This window comes from Serinus canaria, chromosome 2, assembly GCF_022539315.1.
Source record: "Serinus canaria isolate serCan28SL12 chromosome 2, serCan2020, whole genome shotgun sequence".
NCBI classification, from domain to species: domain Eukaryota; kingdom Metazoa; phylum Chordata; class Aves; order Passeriformes; family Fringillidae; genus Serinus; species Serinus canaria.
In genome coordinates this window covers 51,701,339-51,722,263 of record NC_066315.1, presented here as the reverse complement: position 1 = coordinate 51,722,263, position 20,925 = coordinate 51,701,339, and the positions used below count along the sequence as shown (strand labels likewise).

Here is a 20,925-nt window from a genome sequence, read left to right as displayed (position 1 = left end):
ATTTCCTCTTGTATACCTTAACTTTTTATTGATCCTTTTCTCCAGTTTGTCCAGAGACAGATAGTACAACCTTGGACAGATACTCAAATGAGAAACTAGCAGCAATATTCAGCTGTGTAGGAGAACATGTAAGTCTTACTCTTTCTGGAAAGATGAGACAACATCTGTTTATTTTATAACAAAATTTTCATAGCTTCATTAATACATTGTACATTGTTATACTCAGAAGCAGAGGGAAAAAATTCTGCCATAGCACCTATCAAGTCCTAATAACAAAAGGCAAATAGAGAAATTTACTTTTACATATACGTACACACACAGAGATAAGTAGACATATATAAACACACATACATATGTACACATAATATATATAAAAAGTAGTAATTGCTATTCCCAGGATGAACACGGGGGAAAAAATGAAATGTAAGAAGAAATAACAACTTCCCCACAAAGATGTCTTTCTATGGCTTTCACATTACCTAGATCCATCTGTCAAAGCATATTCTGCAATAGGTTGTGTAACTGCCACTTCAGAAATTATGGCTCTGATTCAGGAAAGACTTAGTCCATGCCTCTCCAGTTAAACATTTAAGTATTTTAAGTACATGCTGAAAGTCCTGTTGAAGTTATGGACTTGCCCAAGCAATTTTCTTAAATGGAAAGCGTTGACTTGAGTGAAGCTTATATGAACACATTTACTTTTGTGAAATAATGTCCTCCCTCATCTGAAAACAAGACCACGAATGACACACAATACTGGGGATAAGTGATGACAATACAGCAAAGGAATACAGCAGAGAAGTGGGATATTATCTTGACAATCTGCAACCAGTCCCAAAAGTGACAGATGTAGGACTTTACACAAATTTACTAACAGAAATTAGAGAATGTTTAAGGTACCGATGACTTCAGCCTCCAAAATGTGACAGAGGGAGTGCATGCCCACAGTGAAGCTCCCAGTACAGCTAAACATATCTTATCTTTAAACTGTCTCAGGGAAAAATAGTACCTGACCAGGGTGTATGGTGCCTCTACAATTTGTTTGATTTAAGACAGAACTGATGTACACTGAAATTTCTTTCTCCAAGCTGAAACCCAAGGATTAAGGAGTAGGTAAACACTGAGTTGACAGCTGTGGGACTGCATTGTATATGCCACCAATGTAAGGATCTATTATCAGAGCAACACCCTTCACATTTAAAAAGCACTATACTGCAGCAATGAAGATTCACAACTAACAAGTGAAAAAAAATGCTTGCATAACCCTTTAGGCAAAATACAGTGCGTGTGAAGGGAAAGGAAAAGGCCGCAGCAAAACAAGGCCCATTGCATGACTTGGAATCTATGCCAAAAACTCTGGTTTAGATGAGGAGTCACAACATAACCAGTGGACCTTATTTTTTTTTTAATATTGCAGCCTTGGAGCTAGCCATTACAAGTATGCCAGATTCAGCATGCCATTAAATCCCCAATGAAAAGCTCACAAGAGAGGAGAAAATTACAAAAATCCACACTGGTATTTAAAAAATTGATCTCTTCTTTAAAACCATAATTTTAGTTAGCTTGCATTTAAAAAAAAAAAAAAAAAAAGAAAGACAAAAAAAAAGAAAAAGTGTCGCTATCGGACACGAAAGAACCAGACGCACACCTTTGCTCCGAGGTGAAGAGCAAAAGAGCAAGTTTATTTTCTGACCCCAATATTTATAGTTTTCCAAAAGTGACAGTGGATTGAAGGGTGACAGTGCCACCTTTCCAATGCCACTGGACAAACTACCAGTCCATCAAGTTTCTCCTCCTCCATAAAAGAATGCAAAACAATGTGTTATCTACAGAAAGTGTGTGAGAAAGTTCTCCACAAAGAAGTAAACATCAGAAGGCTTAAAAAATATTAGAAAATCAAGGCGACAAAAAAGCATTTGAAAAGTACAGGTTTGTTCTCTATCTCTTTATTCCAACCACCAAAAGAACCCCCAAAAGACAGTGTATTATAATAATAAATTAAACTATAAGCAAACCCATTTCATGGATTTACTTTTAGTCAAATGTGAAGCAGCTTCAGTGCTTGTGAAAGAAAGAAAACTGTCTTTATTCAAAAACTTCCAAAATTCTGTGAATGAAATTTTAGCATTCATCAGTGTGAATTCTTATCTTTGAAATGTACTATTAAGGCGGTTCCTAGTTAGCAATTATAAAGATCATATGTAAACGTATAAAGAAATTAATAAACAAAGAAATGACCAAGACTGAAGTAACAACACAGGCATTACCAAGCCTAGAAGAAAATGATGGAGTGCTGTCTTCTTTCATAGGCATTTTGTCATCCCAATCTATATGCAAATCTTTAGGTTAGATGCTGCTCATGGCAGCATGGGGAGAGGAATATTATCAGTCATCTTTGAATGGGCTACCTCAGAAACAAATTCAAGGGGAAATGCTGAGGCAGAATTCTTCACTAAAGAGTTGTAGTTTGCATTCTGCTTCACACCTGGTCTACTCAAAATATGCTCAAGGCAGAACCAAGCACTTCTTTCTCCCTTGGTTTTTATCCCCTGTACATGACAGAGGGTCAAGAATGACAAAGCTAACTAAAACCAGAGAAAGTTGAAATAAATCCGGGCCCCAGCTCTAATGTCCCACAGGAACCTAAAAATGAGGAATGTAGAATAGGGCTCTGATTTGCTGCTCTGCCATTGGAAGGCTCCAGGCAGAGCAGTGGGAAGGTTGCAAGAAGGCAAAGAAGAAACAGGACTTAATTTCTGCCAGTCAATATACCCTTTTATGGCAATCCTTCTAAGAAGGAAGTGGTTAAGGCATCAACAGAAAGACTCTTGGTACCCTCATGATTCCATGAGATAAAACAGCTCCTACCAAGTACAGCAGCTCTCTCTACTTCCATTTCTCAGTGCCATACTCTATGTGACCAGCTAAAGCTGGGCTCTGCGTAGTGGAACAGCATGTTGCAAGGGGTGAGGGCTGCAATTCTGTCATTATGTACCTGAGTAAGGGCTATATTAGAAGACCAACACTGCCACAAGAACTTTACTGTAGTTCTTTCATGCCAGTTACATGACGCAAATGTACATTTTGAACTTTACTGCCTGGGGAAGGGAGGGGAAATTAATTTGTAAACAGCGGCATTTTCCAATTCATCTACCAACCAACTTGTTCTCTGAGGCTGGCTCTGTTACAACAGTCATCATTTTACACTCACTGGGAGTATGCCTAAGCATACACATGCACATGCATGTTTGAATGCATACACACAAACTAAAGTTATAATAGACATGTAAATTTCATTCTATATTTATTCATTTGCTGTAAGCACCATTGCTAATGGAAAATGGACCATGTCTCCTTCTTAAGGGAATGATTAGGACCACATGTTTCACTGACTCTTATGTTGAAGTCCTTGCCGATATTTTTGAAACCAAATTACTAACAGCATACTAAACTTATTTCCCTGGTGAAAACCACTGGCTACTAACTTAGTGAATATGATCACATTTGTCCCTAAACATGCAAGTAATCATTGTACAAAGCCAGAGGCCTAAAAGGAATAGGTATGGGGCAGATGAGAGCAAGGTTCATATGCAATAGTTACATACTCTATAACCAAATGACTTTGTTTATCTGAGAAACTCAGTATTACATCACTTTTCCTAAAGAGAATATAAACAGGACATTTTTGAAGAAACAGTTACTTAATGTGCAACTTGTCACCACTATCAGCTTTAACATAATAAAATACATGTGGAAAATCCCTTGAAGCAAACCTTCTGCAAAGCAGATTCTTCCCTAGTCTGGGTCAGAGGGTGTGTATGTCTATGAAGGAAATGCTATCTCTCTCTTTCACACACCCACTCAGTGTAGGTCATACAGCAGAGCTCACTGTTGTGATGTTTCTGCTGTATGCATGGCATCAGCTCCTTGTGGTAAAGAAATCCCCATTGTTTCTTGGGGACCATCTGTGCCTTGTAAAGAAAACCAACAAATCACACTTCAACATATTAAATAGCAGCACTCATTGAGATTTCAGCCAAAGACCTCTAAAGTGTTTGGCAGATAGTGAATAAAGCATGTTTCAGCAAGGTAAATATTACTCTCCATATTTTGTAAGTATGGAAAACACAGCACTACCTAGCTGAATAATTTAACCAAGGTCACTCTGAAAAAAGACAGAAGTGACAAACATTATGATCGACCTCCAGATTCTACTTTTGGAACCACCAGACTTCAATAATTATGTTTAGATGAAAGTTTGTACAACCTGATCTGGAAAGGTATGAAGACAAAGCATTTCTGGGGGATAAAGCCCCTCATTTATCTTTGACTCAATGCAGAAGTACAAAAAATTAACGAGCAGGCAACTATTCTACTCTTACTTATTTTAACTTCATAGCCTTAAAATCAGAGCTCTGAATAAAGAATACTATCTTTAAGCCATGATAGGATTTCATCTCTTATGGCATCACAAATCTTGAGACTGTTGAAATTATCCTGAGTCACTCTAATTGTTCTCAAAGTTTATGACAGAAATAGAATAATCAGTTCCATTTCTTCAATCAAAAAAATTATAGAGCTGAATAATAAGAGCAATAGAGAAAACAAATAAGGAGATACACAGAGATTAATATCTTCCATTTACATACAACAAATAAGTTATTTAATGCAATTGCAAAATTATTGTTGCTGAGTTGACATTTATTATACAGTACAATTTCTCACAACATCACTGGCGGAAAAGAATTTTGGGTGAGGAACAGCAATGGGTTAATAAAAGATGGTATGCTGTTAGATAAAGCTTTTACAGGTTTGCATCTGAAAGTCATAACATAACCTTTTATTTCATGTGTCACTGTGACAGAAGGTTTTCAAGGCACAGTTCTTGAAATTGCAAGATGTTAAACAGATGTACTGTACAGCCTTCCAGATTTAAATCATGAGAACTGCATTTGCAGCCCGTGTGTTGTATCTCCATTTTTTCCCTTATCAGCTCTGGATGCTTTAAATAAAACTGTCTGGTTTATGCACTTTTTACTTTTTTCCCCTTTTTTTCCTAATACAGTGGACCCTAAAAAGCACTTCTTTCCTCCTTTTTTCTTTTTTTTTTTTTCCCTTCAGACTTAAAAAAACAAGAGTTATTCAGAAATATATCTCTTGGGCAGGGAATTCTCTTTCTCCTTATTCTGCAGGTGCTGGCAAATTGATCCAACTTCTTAGTGTAAAAAATCTTCCACTGCAGAAAAAGGCAGAAGTGATACCAGTAAAAAGAAAAAAATAAAAGCATACCTGCTGAAATTTCAGCTTGAACATGCCTCTAAACTACTGAAATATTGACTACTGAAAAATTGAAGCCCTATACCTTCTCCATTTTAACTACTGCTTGCACTCAAAATCCTCTGTTAAGAAACATTTGCATAGTCATACAACTGAGTTTTCATGCCTACTCAGAGGCCACTACTTGTGTCTTTGAAACTATGAGTGCAATCATACTTTAACTACATCATTAGTAGATCATCACAGACCTCTGGTAGCCTTCTGGTCCAATTTCCCTGTAAAGCAGAGGCTGTTCAGGATCTTGTTCAGGCATGTATTGGCTGTCTCTAAGGATGAGAATTTCACAGCATATCTGTGAAACTACCGTGAACTAAAACCACTGCAAAACTTTTCTCTCTTATATCTAATCAGAATTTTCTTTGCTGCAACTTACACCCATTGCCTCTTATCATGTCAACATGCACTTCTGGTGCTATGAGTTACTTATTTAGTGCAATGAGGAATTAGCATTTCTCACAAGAGCATACTGCTGACTCTTGTTCAGCTTGCTGTCTATGAAGACATAAAGACATTGGGTCTTTATGTGTAAATCTGCATTCTATCCAGGCAATCCCTAAGCTGTTATGCTGCTTGAGGCTTTTCTGTCTCAGGTGCAGGACCCTGTATTTGCTTTTCTTGGACTTCATGAAGTTCCTGCTAGACCACTTGTCCAGCCTGTGAAAGTCCCTCTGAATAGCAGCTACACTCCAACACATCAACTTCTCTCCCCAGTTTGGTGTCACTTGCAAACATGCTGAGGTTCACTCAGTCCCCTGTCCAAGTCATTAATGAGGAGTTTAAACAATATTGGCCCCAGTAGGGACCCCAGGGAAACAGACAGTATTTTACATACCATTGGGTTTACAAAGGCTGAACTCACAAACTACATTGTATGATCCATGCAACACTGCATGAAATAAAAGAAGTTTCCAATTAATAAAAATATGTAAATTCACTAAATTGGACAAATAATTTTGTGCTAGTGAGCATAGTACAATGGCTAGAATTTTCACTATATTATAATGGCATTTACGAATTTTTGCATTAATGCATATCCTTTAATTAACATTGCTGGTATTGTTCCTAGGTATTCAGTGCTACAGAGAAATGTGGCGTGTAAATGAATGCTGGAAGCACACCCCTTAATCCAAAGAATTTTTAAAATCTCAATAAAATTCACTAGAGAAAAAAAAATGACAGTGTAATGCATCAGCTACCACATCACAGAACTAAATGAGTGCATCTAGATGCTAAAATTGCAGTTTTCTGCAAAAAATAGGCAATAAATATACTTACAGACACACACATATTTTTCAAAAGGCCCAGTGAATTTGCATTGCAAATAGCAGCAAGAGGAACAGACAGTATTTCCAGCAGAGGGAAAGAGACTAGGCATATAGGGATGAACACCACAGCAAATAATTCCAAAAAAAAGGCAACCCAGAAACACCACCTACTTTTTCGTCCATGCAGAATACAGACAAACCATTTGATGCAGGCAGTCACAACAGAAACAAACACAAAAACAAAAAAACAAAACAAAAAAAAAAACCACACAAAAAAAAAAAACCTAAAAGAAAATCTTTTATATGGGAAGAATATAGGAAATTCAATAATGAAATGGAAATTATTAAACATTGTAAAGTGTAGACTAGTAAACTGTCAAAAAAAAAAAGCATGAATAATCACACTGTTGTGAAAGCAACATTGCATGAGAAGCATGCTGGTTGATAGATTGGGGTCAAAAATATTCATCACCTTTCAGATTCAACTCCCTGGAGCTGTTTGATTTAGGAAAAGGCCAAAGTAAGTGCAAGCAGGTGAAGACTCCATCTTGTTCTGAAAAGAACATATATAACTTTTTTCTATTGTTGCTCTTTCTTGCACTTATTTTATTTAGCAACAAGAAAATACATTCCAAAGCCCTGCTGTGCTAAACTGCTCATAGAACACTCCTTGCAGAAACAACAGATTCTCAGGTGTTTAAAAGCAAGAAAATGCACAAATCAACACTCGGGTGTTGCCATCATATGCCAAGCTGTCAACTTCGCCACACTTTAAAGCTGGAATTTTAAATCATCAGCTTAGTGGAGACAACCAACTTCACGCAGTCTATGAAGAACCTTTTGCCTCAAAATGAATATAGATAAAATAAAGGTGTTTCTATTCTGCCTTCTGCTGTTACTCATCATTATGTTTATCTTGATTTATGGCAGTATAAAACAGCACCAATTAAAAAAAAAGTAGAGAAGTGTTTTCAAATGTGTAAGACATTTAACTGAGTTTAAGTCAGCTGTTAAAAAAACCCAAACTGTTCCAAAAGTATGTGTTACTTCCACAATACAAAAAGGGGACTGTGAAGTAAGCTTTTCCAGCCAAAAGTAAAATTTTCCTTAAAAATTTGTATTTTGACAGCAACATTTTACCAAAAATTTAGAATTTATAATAAATTTCCAAAGAATATGGAAAGTCAGAAAGCTCGTAAATGTATTTGGGGCAATAGGTGAGCTAGATTTTTATTAAAAAGATGAACTTTACATTTGGCATGAAGTTACTTTTAAAGTTTCTAAATTCCAAAGCCAGGCAAGTAATTGATACCCAATCTCAGATCTCCTCAGTATGAAGAAAAATATCTAGTTTGTATGAGATGTTCTAATTGAAGTAAAGGCAACCATTTATATGTCTCTGCTGTGAACTACTTCTTGGCTCCTTTGACAGATCCTCTTCCTGCTACACTTGTTGAAAATAGCTGCTGAGAATCTCACAGCTTTCAGCAGATTAGTAGGCAGCTCACTGGATCAGAAAAATAGGTGGCTTGGATTAATTTAACCTCAGTACTGACAAAATTTATCTTTAAGGGAAAAAATCCCATCTTAATAATACCACAATCATAATAGAATAACATAACATTTATGCTAGTGACCATCCATCTGAGTGAAGGGAAACTTTTCCTCAGGTCTCACTTTTGATCCAGGATGCAGTATTTGTAAAAAGTGCTTCATTTTCTCCTTGCTACTTTATTCACATTCAAACTTTTGACAGTATTTAAAATTATTTAATGAATTTGATATAAATTACAAAGAATTTTATCTCTCCCAGAACCATATTCTGGTGATTGATTCACTAAAAAAGTAAGTCCCATTCTACTTTGCGCAATTGCTGTCTAAAGAAGCAAAATCCCAAGACAGAGACTATTTAAAAAAAAAAAGGGGGGGGGGGGGAGGGGGGAATGCAACAACCTGCTTTTAAGTATATTTTTCTAACATTAGCAAATTCAGTTCATAATACCAGTATTTCAAGAAAGCAGAAAAGAAATGTTTATGCATCAAATACTTCTCTGCTAGGAAAAGTGTGTATCAGCATGAGGCTACACACATTTGCAAAAATTCTTTGCTTTGGTAACAGCAAATATTGTTAGGTCAGCAAATATGCTTAGTCTTTTACTCCCCTGAGAACAGCTGCAATGACTCCAATGCAGGGGACTGAGAAGGAAGAACTTCACTGTTTAACTCAACCAACTAAAACATGCAGGCACTAAATAGAAAAAACATGATGGATATTATCAGCTACTGCAATCTCGCTATACAATTTTATTACTTTCTATAACCTCTCTGGAGACTTTGAGCAAATCCTAAAATTAAACATGAAACAGGAATTTAGGGCACAATACCTTTGAGGAGATCATAACTTACTTCATAAGCATATATAAGAAGATGGAGGTTTTCTAAGAAAAAATCTCACATTATCCCCTTTCTTATTTCTAATCCAGTTAAATAAAGCTGCAATGTATTTTAAGTGCAATTTTTGATTCAAAACTTCAGGCAAATGTGATGTCTTATTAAGTAACCACACAGATCAGCAGGCAATATTCCCCTGCAGCAAGACTGTGTTCTCTTATTCTATAATTGGTAAAATAATTCCTAATTACACTATATACATATAAATTTCAAGCCTTTAATTGCTATGTATAGATTTTATACTTTGTTATAACATCTATTTCTTCTCATTTCATTGGAAAACGTGTGCAACAAGCAATAAAAAACATTCCTGACACAAACCTAGAATAATACCCTTATTACAAAAACCTAAAATCTATTTAAGAATTCTGTTACTTCTGTTGTGATCTGTTGAGAAGTCAAGACTGAGTAATTAGTACTAAATTCTCCACACCCCCTCTAGTAAAGTAGCAGCCTTTATAAATTAATTTGTGCTCTAATGTTAAATACTCATGTTGAGCTTTCTTTCTACTGACCCAAAGGCTGGCCTACCTACTGGAAGTTTCACCTGAAATAAAGGAAACAGTGAATTAACAGACCAAACTCACTGGCTATCTAATGTAATTTGTTGTCTTTTCAACATCCACATGGCTTGCATATAAATTTTCAGTTAATGACATAGCCAAAACCAAACCATATTCATACTTAAGTAAACACTTTTTCAGCTTCACCTGTTGCCCCACTGAGTTCTGAGGTTATTTAGATGGTCAGTTAGACAGCTACATCAATTAAGATTGCAGCACTGGCTTTTGCTCCTTCAATTTGACAAAGGCCAAACTGATGCAAAGGCAATAATCTCCAAGAGAATACAACTACGGTGTGAGGAGTGAATCTGTATTTCCTTTTGAAGCAGCAGAAGGTTTGTATCTACAGACTTTGGTGTGTTCAAAACAAAAATTCACTTACAATTGCCAAGAAGTTTGGAAAAAATGTATTGTATTGTGAAATCACAGTGACACTTCCTTCTGCACCCTCTCCTAGATGACTTGTGAAGATATAAACTATCTCCATGTGCTTTTATTTCATGCTTATTTTTCCATCACTCATCTAAAAAGTGAAGTAAAACATACACAGTGAGAATGAATGCATTTGCATTTTGCTCTAAAATAGGAAATATACATGGATTGAAGTCTCGTAGAAGAGCAAACATGTCACAAGAACCCATAATTTGCTTTTACTGTTATAAACCTGCTTCCAACAAAGGATAAAGTTAGATAACTACTTGATTAGCAATTGCCCTAGTCTTGCTGTGCCTTTAATTTCAATTACAACAGCTGTTTGGCTGAGAATCACTTTCATTTTTCAGATTCTGAAAGAGCATATTCAGAGGATAAAGACATGAAAGCATGTTACTGAAATTTCCAAATATTTTGAAATTTCACAGCAGAGATGCTAAATGCCACCTTCTTTTAATAACACATATTTATAACTGACACTAGTTTTAGCACTGTATTTACTGAAGTTAGGCCTTAAGACAAAAAGGCAATTAAAGAAATAACAGTCTGTAATCAAGGATATATATTGTGTTTCAAAACACATGACTTAGAATTGTGCAAGTATGCACTCATATTAAGTGCATATTCTTATGCCCTAAAAATAAGAATGTGCAACGTTGAAAAATTCAACAGGTCCTTATAATAAATAGGGCTTGCCATTCAAAGTCTAACTCTTTTCAAGTATAACAGTTTATAGTAGAGAGTAAGCAATACAGAATACTGTATCAATAGAACTTTAGTTCCCTCTAGAATATACCATGCAACAGGATACGTTTGGTATAAATGCTACATCCAAAAAAATACATATTATACAGACAGTTAAACACAAGTTTCACATTTAATATTAAGTTCACAAGGGAAATGTTAAAAACAGAGTCAATAATTAGAAAAATACCTAAGAGAAGATGAAAAGCAAGGCCATGAAAGTAGCAGGAAAGCATTTGTATTTTTGTTAACAGGTCTTGGTATCAGGGTATACAGAAGAATCAATAATGGGCAGTTCAAATTTGCTACTGCAGTTTTCAACACAAAAGAAATTGCATAACCTGAACCAGTTCAGTAAAGTCATGGAAAGATGGGAGATTCCTAAGTCTTTTAAATCTAAGGGACCATAAAAACATAGGAGTTGTGGGGGGAAAGAGGGAGATAGTTTGCACACTCAAGAAGTCAGTAAATTTTCTTCTCACTTCACAGTTTTTCAGGGGAATCAGGAAAAAGAGGGAGAATATTACAAAATCTGTTATTACATGACTGCTTTAAAGAGTTTCTCAAACTCAAAGCCTTTATCTTGATGACTGGCACAGAGACCAACTGTTTTCAAGAAACAGGTGTCATTAGCAGCACAAGAAGGAGTAAAGAAATCCTAATTTCTCCTTCTCATTTGTGAATCTGTGCAAATACAGTGTCTGGAAGAACAAGATGTGCAAAGACAAAAAGGTGTTTCTGTTCATGTCCACTTTGGGTGTGACTTGAGGACTGCAGGAAAATGTGTTACAGTCCCCTGTTCTATGCCAGAAGAGCATCAGACTACATTTAGGAGAAGTTCCTCTCCAACACCCAGCTCATTGAAACACATAGCAATCCCTCGAAATGGCCCTTGCAGGTTCTTAGCCTGACTCTCAAAACTCTCTGTCCACCAATCCATACAGCCCATCACAGAAGAATGTAATATTTACAACACTGGTAGAAAAGCATGAGAGAGTAACTTAGCACTTTTTGTTTGGTTTTAAAGAGAATTTTTTTGACTTACTGTTTTTTTTCTTAGAAATTGAACTGGGATCCATAGTGTAAATACCATCTGCTTGGCATCTCAATTTATTCTTTTGTTTTTTTCTTACCATTTGTAAACTTGGCTTCAAATTCCTGATTTCTGTCTTTCTCTTCTCTCACATGTGAATCGGGATTTCATATTTAATACAACTAATCATCACTTTTACTACACTAGCTTCATATTGCAGTGACCTTTCATGTAATTTCATTTTAATTTTCTTATTCTGTGAGCTATGAGGGGTTTCAGGTGTGATCCTAAACAATTAAAATTCAGCTGGGTCCTCCCAAAGTTCTGTCTGTATATCTGATCAAAATCCAGTTTTTGTTGATTAGCGTTTTTCAATTAGCAATAAATCTAGATTGTTTTACAGGACTTAAGAAAGGTTTTTAAGAAAAAAGGTTTTTAAGAGCATTGCAGATCAACAATATTAATCCAGATTTATATGTAATTCAACAGAAGTTTCACATTCAAAACATATACTACAAAATCACATTATTTTTTTATTTAAATTGTTCTAATTCAATGCTGTGGCTAACTATCCAATTGAAATTGTCTGAAGAAAATTTCAGCACATAGCTGGCTGCTCCAAGTGTTGACATCTGTGTGCTATAGGCAGTTTTAAACTTAGAATGCTTCATACCCAAGCACGGCTTTTTGACACATGTGCTTCTAGAAGGAAATGCCCAGAAAGGCTAGGTGGCTCTTCATGTCCTTGAACAGCCACAACCGCAATGTAATTTTTAAACGCAACTGAGTATTTTTAGGAGAATGGATCTCTTTCTTGAGAACTTAATATTCTTCATAATCCACAAATACTTGGATCATGCTCTTCTCAGTGAAAATAGGATTAACTAAAGACATACCATTCATATACATATACACATTTACAAGGGCACTGAAAAATTGTTGCTCCTAAGCATCATGTCCTTGCTTGCACAAGGAAAATGCAGTGAAATCTAAGTGCATGCTCAACTTATTTCATGTCAGGCTCCACCATCATTCAGTAAAGATGTGCAAAAGTGATGCCACTTCTCATCAGCCTTATTTTAATATACATCAGTTAAATCACATGATAAAAAATTTAATTTCCCAATTTTTCTGGTCCTTTCACATGAGAAGTTATACTTCACAGAAGCGTAACTACTATATCTTTACAACACTGCTTCTCCAAGTTCCAACTTCATGGCTAAGAAGCCAAAATAGAGAAAATTAGGAATAAACCCACTATGTTAGTTTTTTCAGCTATTTTAAAAACATCATACTTTTCAGGTGCTCCAATAATACTTTCAACAGTTTCATTTGCATCCATAAGGACTCAGCACTACTACGCCTTTTGATTGTGGCATCACAAGGCAGGTACTCAAAATATGAGGCACACACCTGAAATGATCTTTTAATATTTTGATTAAAAGAATAAAAATAATATTTTGACTTATCGAAAACTATGTGGGAACTGTGTGGCAGATGTAGAAAGAAATTCCTGTCTGACATTCACCGTCTATAAAAAGGAAGCTATATTTCTGCTACTTCTTACCTCTTTCACTTCTTTTTTTACTCTGAATCAAATGAATTAGAATTTGACAGACAACAACCTGGTTCAGAGGGCAGACTCAATGCCCTCATAATGCTCAGTCAAGTCTGTCCTGCATGCTTCAGGAAGATGATACAGCAGAAAGACATTACCTGTTTTAAAAATATCACAATGCATATGAATTAGAGGTTCTACAGTAAAGTTGTTAGGGAGTTCTCACGTTGGCATTGTTCTTATTTATTGTAGCATTTCTAGAAATCAAAATTCAAGCACAGAAAAACCCGAAACATTTTATCTAATGTAGTTAGACAATTTCTTATCTAGGTCTCAAGCCAAACTGGCACCTTCAGGCTCACAAAATTCATAGAGGTCTTGGGGAGCATGTGGCAACAGGGGAAAGCATGCACTGTGTGGGACTCCTGCCCTCTTTAATAACAGCCGACTTCTTTCCACTAACCTTAAAAACATGGAACAGAAAACAGCATATCTGTGACACTGCCATCAACTTTCTGCTCAAGTCTCTTGGACAAGAATTCTTTAAAATGGAGAAGAAGAGGTCCCATGCAAAACCTAGTTGTCAGAATATGCTGGTATGGAAAAATAATCTTATTTCTAGAAACTTTTTATCCCCCATGAATGGGTTGTTTTACCAGAAATGTTCCCAATGTACGTGAAATTCTGTAAAGCTAAAGGCAAGCAAAAACAAAACCTCATAATAGAAATTGTTGAGCTCCTTCTTTACTATTATTTTTCTTATAGCACTGTCTGTAAGTACTAAGTACTGTCTAGACAGTAGTAGTATATTAAATGTGTGTACAGACAAAATCCTGTCATTTACATAAGCATACAGGTTTTTTTCAAGACTTCTCCACTATAAGCTTTCCACAAGTCATTGTAACAGAGGCAGGCCATGCACAAACATGGCACAGTCATAGACCAGTTTTCACTACAGCCAAAACTTAAAACACACTTCCTATTACAATATTTCTCATACCCAAATACAAGTTCTGTTTCATTTTGAGACTTTCCTACAACATCTGTATATAGAATACATATATAATGCATAATTGTGTATATGTGAAAATCACACACTACAAACTGGACTGGAATTGGATTTTCCATTTTACTTCTTCAAAATATGTTCCATTTCTTAATCCACTCCCCTTTAGAACAGAATCCACTTATATAAAATTCCTACAGGCCAAAAGCTTGAAAACATTTGTAATTCAGTACAAGAGAGCTACTCTTGACAAAATTAAATTGGGTATGGTTGGTGGTGTGGTGTTTTTTCATTGCACAGAATTTAAAAATTGAAGTAAAAATTTGTATTGTAAACACCAAAGCCAGGCAGTGCACATTTTCAGCTTAGCTTGAGAGGCACGGATACAGCTGAATTCCTGATTCAAAGTACAGTTTAATTTTAGATGTGTTCATGGGGTTGTTTCACTTTCAATGAATTGGCATTTTTAAATGTAAAAACATTCCATCGTAAGATTTCCAACCAGTTTTAGTACTTATTTAATAGACACATACAAAATTTAATTCCTCTCTCTTGTCTGTTAGGAATTCCAGAAATATCATATTGCCTTAGGCCTTCAATCAGTCGCTTTTCAGTTGCAGAAACCTCTACATGTAAAAAACCTCCCTATAGTATTATGAACATGAATATAATTTCATTCATCTTGGGACAGCCCTCAACATGCCACGAAAGTATAATTCAACAAAGAATAACAATTAAATATGGTCCTATTAAAAAAAAAAAAGCAAACAAATAACACCCAACCAAGATCCAACCCAAACCAGCACCAAAACCCACCCAATTAAAAAAAAAGTAACAAAAAAACACCTCCAAAGCAAAAAAACCCTACACATTTTATAACTTTTGCTCTTCTTTATGTTCAAAATACTGAATGTAGAAGCCTTTACCAGATGCTAGGAAATTTTTTTTTGCCAGGATGCATACAAAACAAGAGGCAATCCAAAATAAGAGGCAATCTGAAGGCTAATGAAAAAAAAATAAACTTCCACCTTCATAAGTTTTCACAAATAATAAACTTAAGACATCAAATAATTACCAGCTATCAGATATTTCAATACTCAATTTACTGTGACATTTTTTTCTAAGGCATATTCAGAGAAATGGCTAAAGGAACTGTAATGGCCTTCTGGGACAGGAAGACTAAGGTTTCAGTAAAAAATGTTAAATTAATTTTTATAGTGATGCAAAGTCAGGGAAGGGTTGTTAAGGGATGGCCTCTTGCCACAGGGTGGAGTTTTGTTATGGTATCCTTTTAGAGTCTGCAGGTGTTTGGCAGGAGCTGAAATCAGGGCCAGCTGTGATATTTCAGCTCCGATATTTCCCTCCCCATATTTCTCAGAAGTGATGCATCAGGATGATGTCTTACACCTGATGTACTCAACTTGTGTGGTATGACTGGAACTGTTGGGGGGGCATGGGGGAAGTACCACTGCATGGTTTTTATTTTATTTTCAGCTGACAACATTCATATAGTAAAACTCATCAACATGAATGGATTTAATACAGTAAAACACCAGATTGCAGTTTATTAAACTGCCCAGTTTTTTCTGAATTTTGGTGCTTCCTGTATTATGCCAGCTATTTAATTAAAGTAAGAACACTCTATAAAATAATGTTGAAAGAAATTACAGTGCAAAAAAGGCGAGGGCAATGTTCTAAAGAAGAAAAAAACACATTCAATCACCTCACTTAACCAACAAAGATCTTTGTCCTTGCATGCTTAGCTGCAGTACAGTGAGTACCTGTTTTTGTTTTGCTTTATCTTTTGGGAGAATTTGAATAGTTTCTATTAAAAATGGTATTCTCTTTTAAGTTTGTTTTGTTTGGAAAGCTTCAAACCACATTGTATTTCATACACATATTCCCCAGGGTATGTAAAATGGGACCATACTGAGGTCACTCATAAGATTTTTAAATGTTTTAAGAATTCTTTTAATGTTTGTATTATCCTGGCCTGGTTAAAAGAGCACGTTTTTTAAAAATAGTTTTAAAAAGTTTCACTATATCAATTTTCATAGTCTATACTGTTCTATTAAGCATTTGTAAGAACTTTCACAAACATTGCTTTCTCCCTCATATTTTTAAGAAATTTGTTCCCTTAACTAGTCAGTCTCCTTTTTCTCTCAGCCGTTTTGTCCAAAAATGCACAAGTACACGCGTACATCTCTCCACAGACTGATTGACTTACCAGTACAAATGCCTGTGGTGTTCATTTTTACTTCACAAATGAATAAAAGATTATAATCAGTGGGAAAAGTGGACATTTAACTCCATTCATGGAAAAACAGTATCACCTGGCACTCTAACTGAGTAAGAAATTTCCTGGATTTTGGCAGCTCACTTGGAGTACAACTGAAACTGTTAATGATATTAGTGAAATGTCCTGGGATCAAAAAATATGTTGTTTTATCTCAGTTTATAGAAAGAGTTATATAAGCCACTCCCAGCCTTCAGAACTCTGAGGTCCTTTTAGTTAAAATTTGAAAGCACAACCAGCTCGTAGCCAATTGAGTTCCATTAGACTATTTCAATCATATCCTGTAGTTGTCTTTCCCCCTACTTCCTCACATGTGCTTCTAGCCATCCCTTGCATTGTTCCAGGCCCCTCCCCAGATTTCTGTCTTCATCTGGAACCAGCCTAGAGCACCTTTACAGCATTACTGACAGCTGAGCTGACATCTGTACCGCGCATCTTGGTCACTAACAGTGCAAGACTACACTTACAATGCAAGGTGTTTGCATTATGGATATAAAAATCCAAAGATGAAGGAGGAAAGTAATGGCAACAAATGAAGTAAATAAAATGTTTAGATCCAATCTTCATGGTAACACACAAAAAGGAAGATGTTAGCTAAGCCTGTGTATTATCTATTAGAATTAGATAAGGGTTGGGCAAAATTGAGCTATCACTGGGTTTGGTGTTTTTCTGGACTCTTTGCAATGTTTGAGAGCAAATGGCAGTGAGAAGCAGCTAACTGCTATGATCAAACAGTGTTACATAAAATAAAGAGTTTAACATGTCATACAGTATCAGTATGCATGTTTATCATAAGCAAATTGAGTGACATCTTTCTTAGAACTGTATTTTCTGATCTAAACTGAGTCTGAGAAAACCACTTTATAATGTGAGCACTGGGAAGAATTATTATGAAGTTTTCATACTTGATGAAAATCTGAGTTCAGATTTATACATAAGAAAATGGGTGGATGAATAGGTGGATAAAGAATTGGTTGGATAGTCACATCCAGAGGGCATGGGTCAATGACTCAGTGAAACATGATTTTGGTGCAAGTGGTGTCCCTCAGGGGTGCTTACTGGGACCAGTGCTATTTAATGTCTTCATCAATGACAGACAAAGGAATCGAGTGCACCTTCAGCAAGTTTGTAGATGTCACCAAGCTGAGTGGTGCAGTAGCCACATCTGAAGGATGGGATGCCATCCAGAGGGACTCTCATATTCTTGAGAAGTGGGCCCATGGGAACATCACAAGGTTCAACAAAGCCAAGCCCAAAGTTCTACACCAGGGTCAAGGCAACCCTCAGGATCAATATGGGCTGGGGCATGAAAAGATTGAGAGCAGCCCTGCTGAGAACAAATACAGGGACCTGGTGGATGAGAGGTTGGACATGAGCCAGAAATGTTTGCTTGCATTTCAGAAAGTGAAACGTGTCCCAGGCTGCATCAAAGGAAGTGTGACCAGCCCATCAAGAGAGAGATCCTCCCCTTCTACTCTGCTGTCACAAGATCCCACCTGGAGTACTGTGTCCAGCTCTGTGATCCACAATATTGGAAGGAGCAAGTTGGAGGAGTCCAGAGGAGTGGAGATCATCAGAGGGCTGGATGGAGCACCTCTGCAGTGAGGAAAGGCTGAGAGAACTAGGAATGTTCATCCTGGAAAAGAGGCCTGTTGTGGCCTTTCAGTACTTAAAAGGGGACTATAGGAATTTTTAGCAGGACCTGTTATCATAGGACAAGGGTTAATGACTCTAAACTGAAAAAATGGTTAATTTAGATTAGCTATAACAAAATTCTTACAATGATGGTCAGAAAACACTGGAACAGGTTGCCCAGGTAGATGGTAAATGCCCCATCCCTGAAAATATTCAAGATCAGACTGGATGGGACTTCTGAGCTATCTGATCTTGTTGAAGATACTCCTGCAGTTTGCAAGGTTGTTGGACTAGATGACCTCTCAAAGATTCTTTACAACTCAAATTATTTTTTGATTCTATGAAAAATCTTGCTGTGATTAGAGTATGTTCTGTTGGTGGATGCTGGTTTTCTCCTATTATAACTGGGATTTCATGTGAAGAGGACACCTAGATTACAGTCTCTCAGGTGATAAATTTCTTCACCAGTCAGACAGTCTCTGTCTTTTTTTCCCTGCTTCTTTGAACTAAAACTATCTGTGAGAAAACACTTCTTTCAGAAATGAAATAAAGGTATAACATGCAGCTATGCACAAATATTTGCATTAAGTTTCCAGTAGCAATGTCCTGGTGCCACGTATTTCAGAGAAGTGTGTAGAAAAGAAGGCTTTGAAGCAGTTTCATGAGGAAGATATTACCATGTCCCTTACAGAAAAATATTTCAAAAAACATGCCGTATCTAACTGCAAAGCACCATGATACCTTTTGTTGATAGGCTAACTATGTCAAGTAATAACCTGACATACATATATAAATAACATATATATATATATATATATATATAAAACATAATATTATATATGTGAAAATGTTATTTAGGTAAATTCTAACAAGACCAAGGTAGCCAAGATAACCTCTTTCCAATCTGGGAGGTAATAGCCCATGACATATAATGTTTTAAAAACAGTCTCTTTCAGAGTAGACTCAACTTCTTAAAATTCACAGCATCAAAAAAAGCACAGAATATTTTTCCAATGTTGCCCCAAGCAGAGCCAAGTCTGAGAAAAATACTCTTGCTGTATGTTCTTCAAAGCCCAATCTTAATCCCTGTGAAAGTTATGAAGTGAAAAATTTGGCCCGTGCATACTTTACAGCATGATACTACATCATTTTAAGGAGAAAGAGCATATTTATTCAATAAAAAAAATATTCTTTCCCTGCAGTCACCTAACAAATATTATTTTATGCCTCTAAAATATAATAATATTTAAAACAAACATTTATTATAAATATATTTTTTTATGACAGGGATAGCTCTGCCTGCTCTTATTTTCCCAACACTGCAATCAAAGTCCCAACAAGCACTTCTGACAGCAGACATGGAAATGTACAAAATTGGAAGGAAATACCAAAACAGTCATTGATCAATCGTTTTTTTCTTGCAATTCTCTTTAGTAAAAATCGTCTTAGAGAAGATTCATCACACACTAGAACAGCCATAAAATATTCAGTTGCAGTACTCAAGACAGTATAATTCAGTTTATTCTGGGCCTTTTAACCCTTCCTAAGCTAGAGAGTCAAAAAGCAGGGAAAGCATCAGGGAATATGAAGGTAATATAACTGTCCAAATACTAAAGTATAAAAATATTGTTTATAATTAAGCATAGGTGTAATCCAATGCAATATTTAAAATAGATACAGAGATGAACTAGTTTTAGCTACTGAAACCACCAGGCCAAGAAAAGGTTTCTTTCTTTATATGGATTTTATGCTTCATTTTTCTTTTTCCAGTCAAAATGTTGCCCTTTTTGTTTTTTCAAACAGAATTGATTTTGGTTATCCATACTCCATAAAAAAAGTTAGTTCTTTCAGGGCCCCAAAAAGGTGCTTTTTTGCATATTTATATGATAAAATGCAATTACATACTATATTATGGTTTCTTTCTCTGTTTTACCAGCCAGTTTTGAAATATCGACTCTCTGTGTGAGATATGGAATACCTATGGCTTAATTTCTTGTGACAAAATCTGAGTTCCCAAGCATATAATTCATTTAAACATCTGTATTTATTTCTTAATACGACCTACTATTGGCTGAAACTCAATCCATCATGAACCTCTCAAATCCCATTTTAAAGTAGTGAAAATCAGGTCTGAGTGGCAGGAGGAATGATCATTACTCAGCACTTGTAAGACACAAGTAATAACATCCAGAGGAGACTTGGTGAGGACCAACCTGAGGATCTGAGAACACTTGCTGCATGTTGTTGATTGGGCCGTAGGGAACCCCACTGCCTTCAAAGAGCTGCAGCCACTCGAGCGTCGCTTTTTCTGAAAACCTAAGAGCAAATAAGAATTAATGTGGTTTAAACGCTATGCTTTCAGATTCTAAGGAATGTACAGCATGTCTCTCTTCTCTTTCACTGCTTCCATACTCCTCTCCACTGATTTCTTCCCAGTCAGTGAATAAAATAACAAAAATGTACTACCTATGTTCTTCAGAAATGCAAAACCCAAAGATACAGGGAAAAGAATATCTCTGAATTAACTTCTGTTTCTATCTGATCATCTGAAGCAATGCAGGAATGATGTAAAGTTAAATTTATCATCAGTTTCAAATAAGGATCA

The 20,925-nt window shown here is 36.0% G+C and overlaps 1 protein-coding gene across 4 annotated transcripts in view; it reads right to left on the bottom strand.

Annotated features, from left to right (window-relative positions):
- SUGCT (succinyl-CoA:glutarate-CoA transferase) overlaps nucleotides 1-20,925 on the bottom strand; it is a 318,976-nt gene that overhangs the window by 160,294 nt on the left and 137,757 nt on the right. For all 4 annotated transcript variants that reach the window (XM_050971781.1, XM_050971783.1, XM_050971784.1 and 1 more), the window contains one exon: nucleotides 20,534-20,636. In XM_050971781.1, the coding sequence (XP_050827738.1) occupies nucleotides 20,534-20,636 (103 nt within the window). The remainder of the gene's footprint in view (nucleotides 1-20,533; nucleotides 20,637-20,925) is intronic.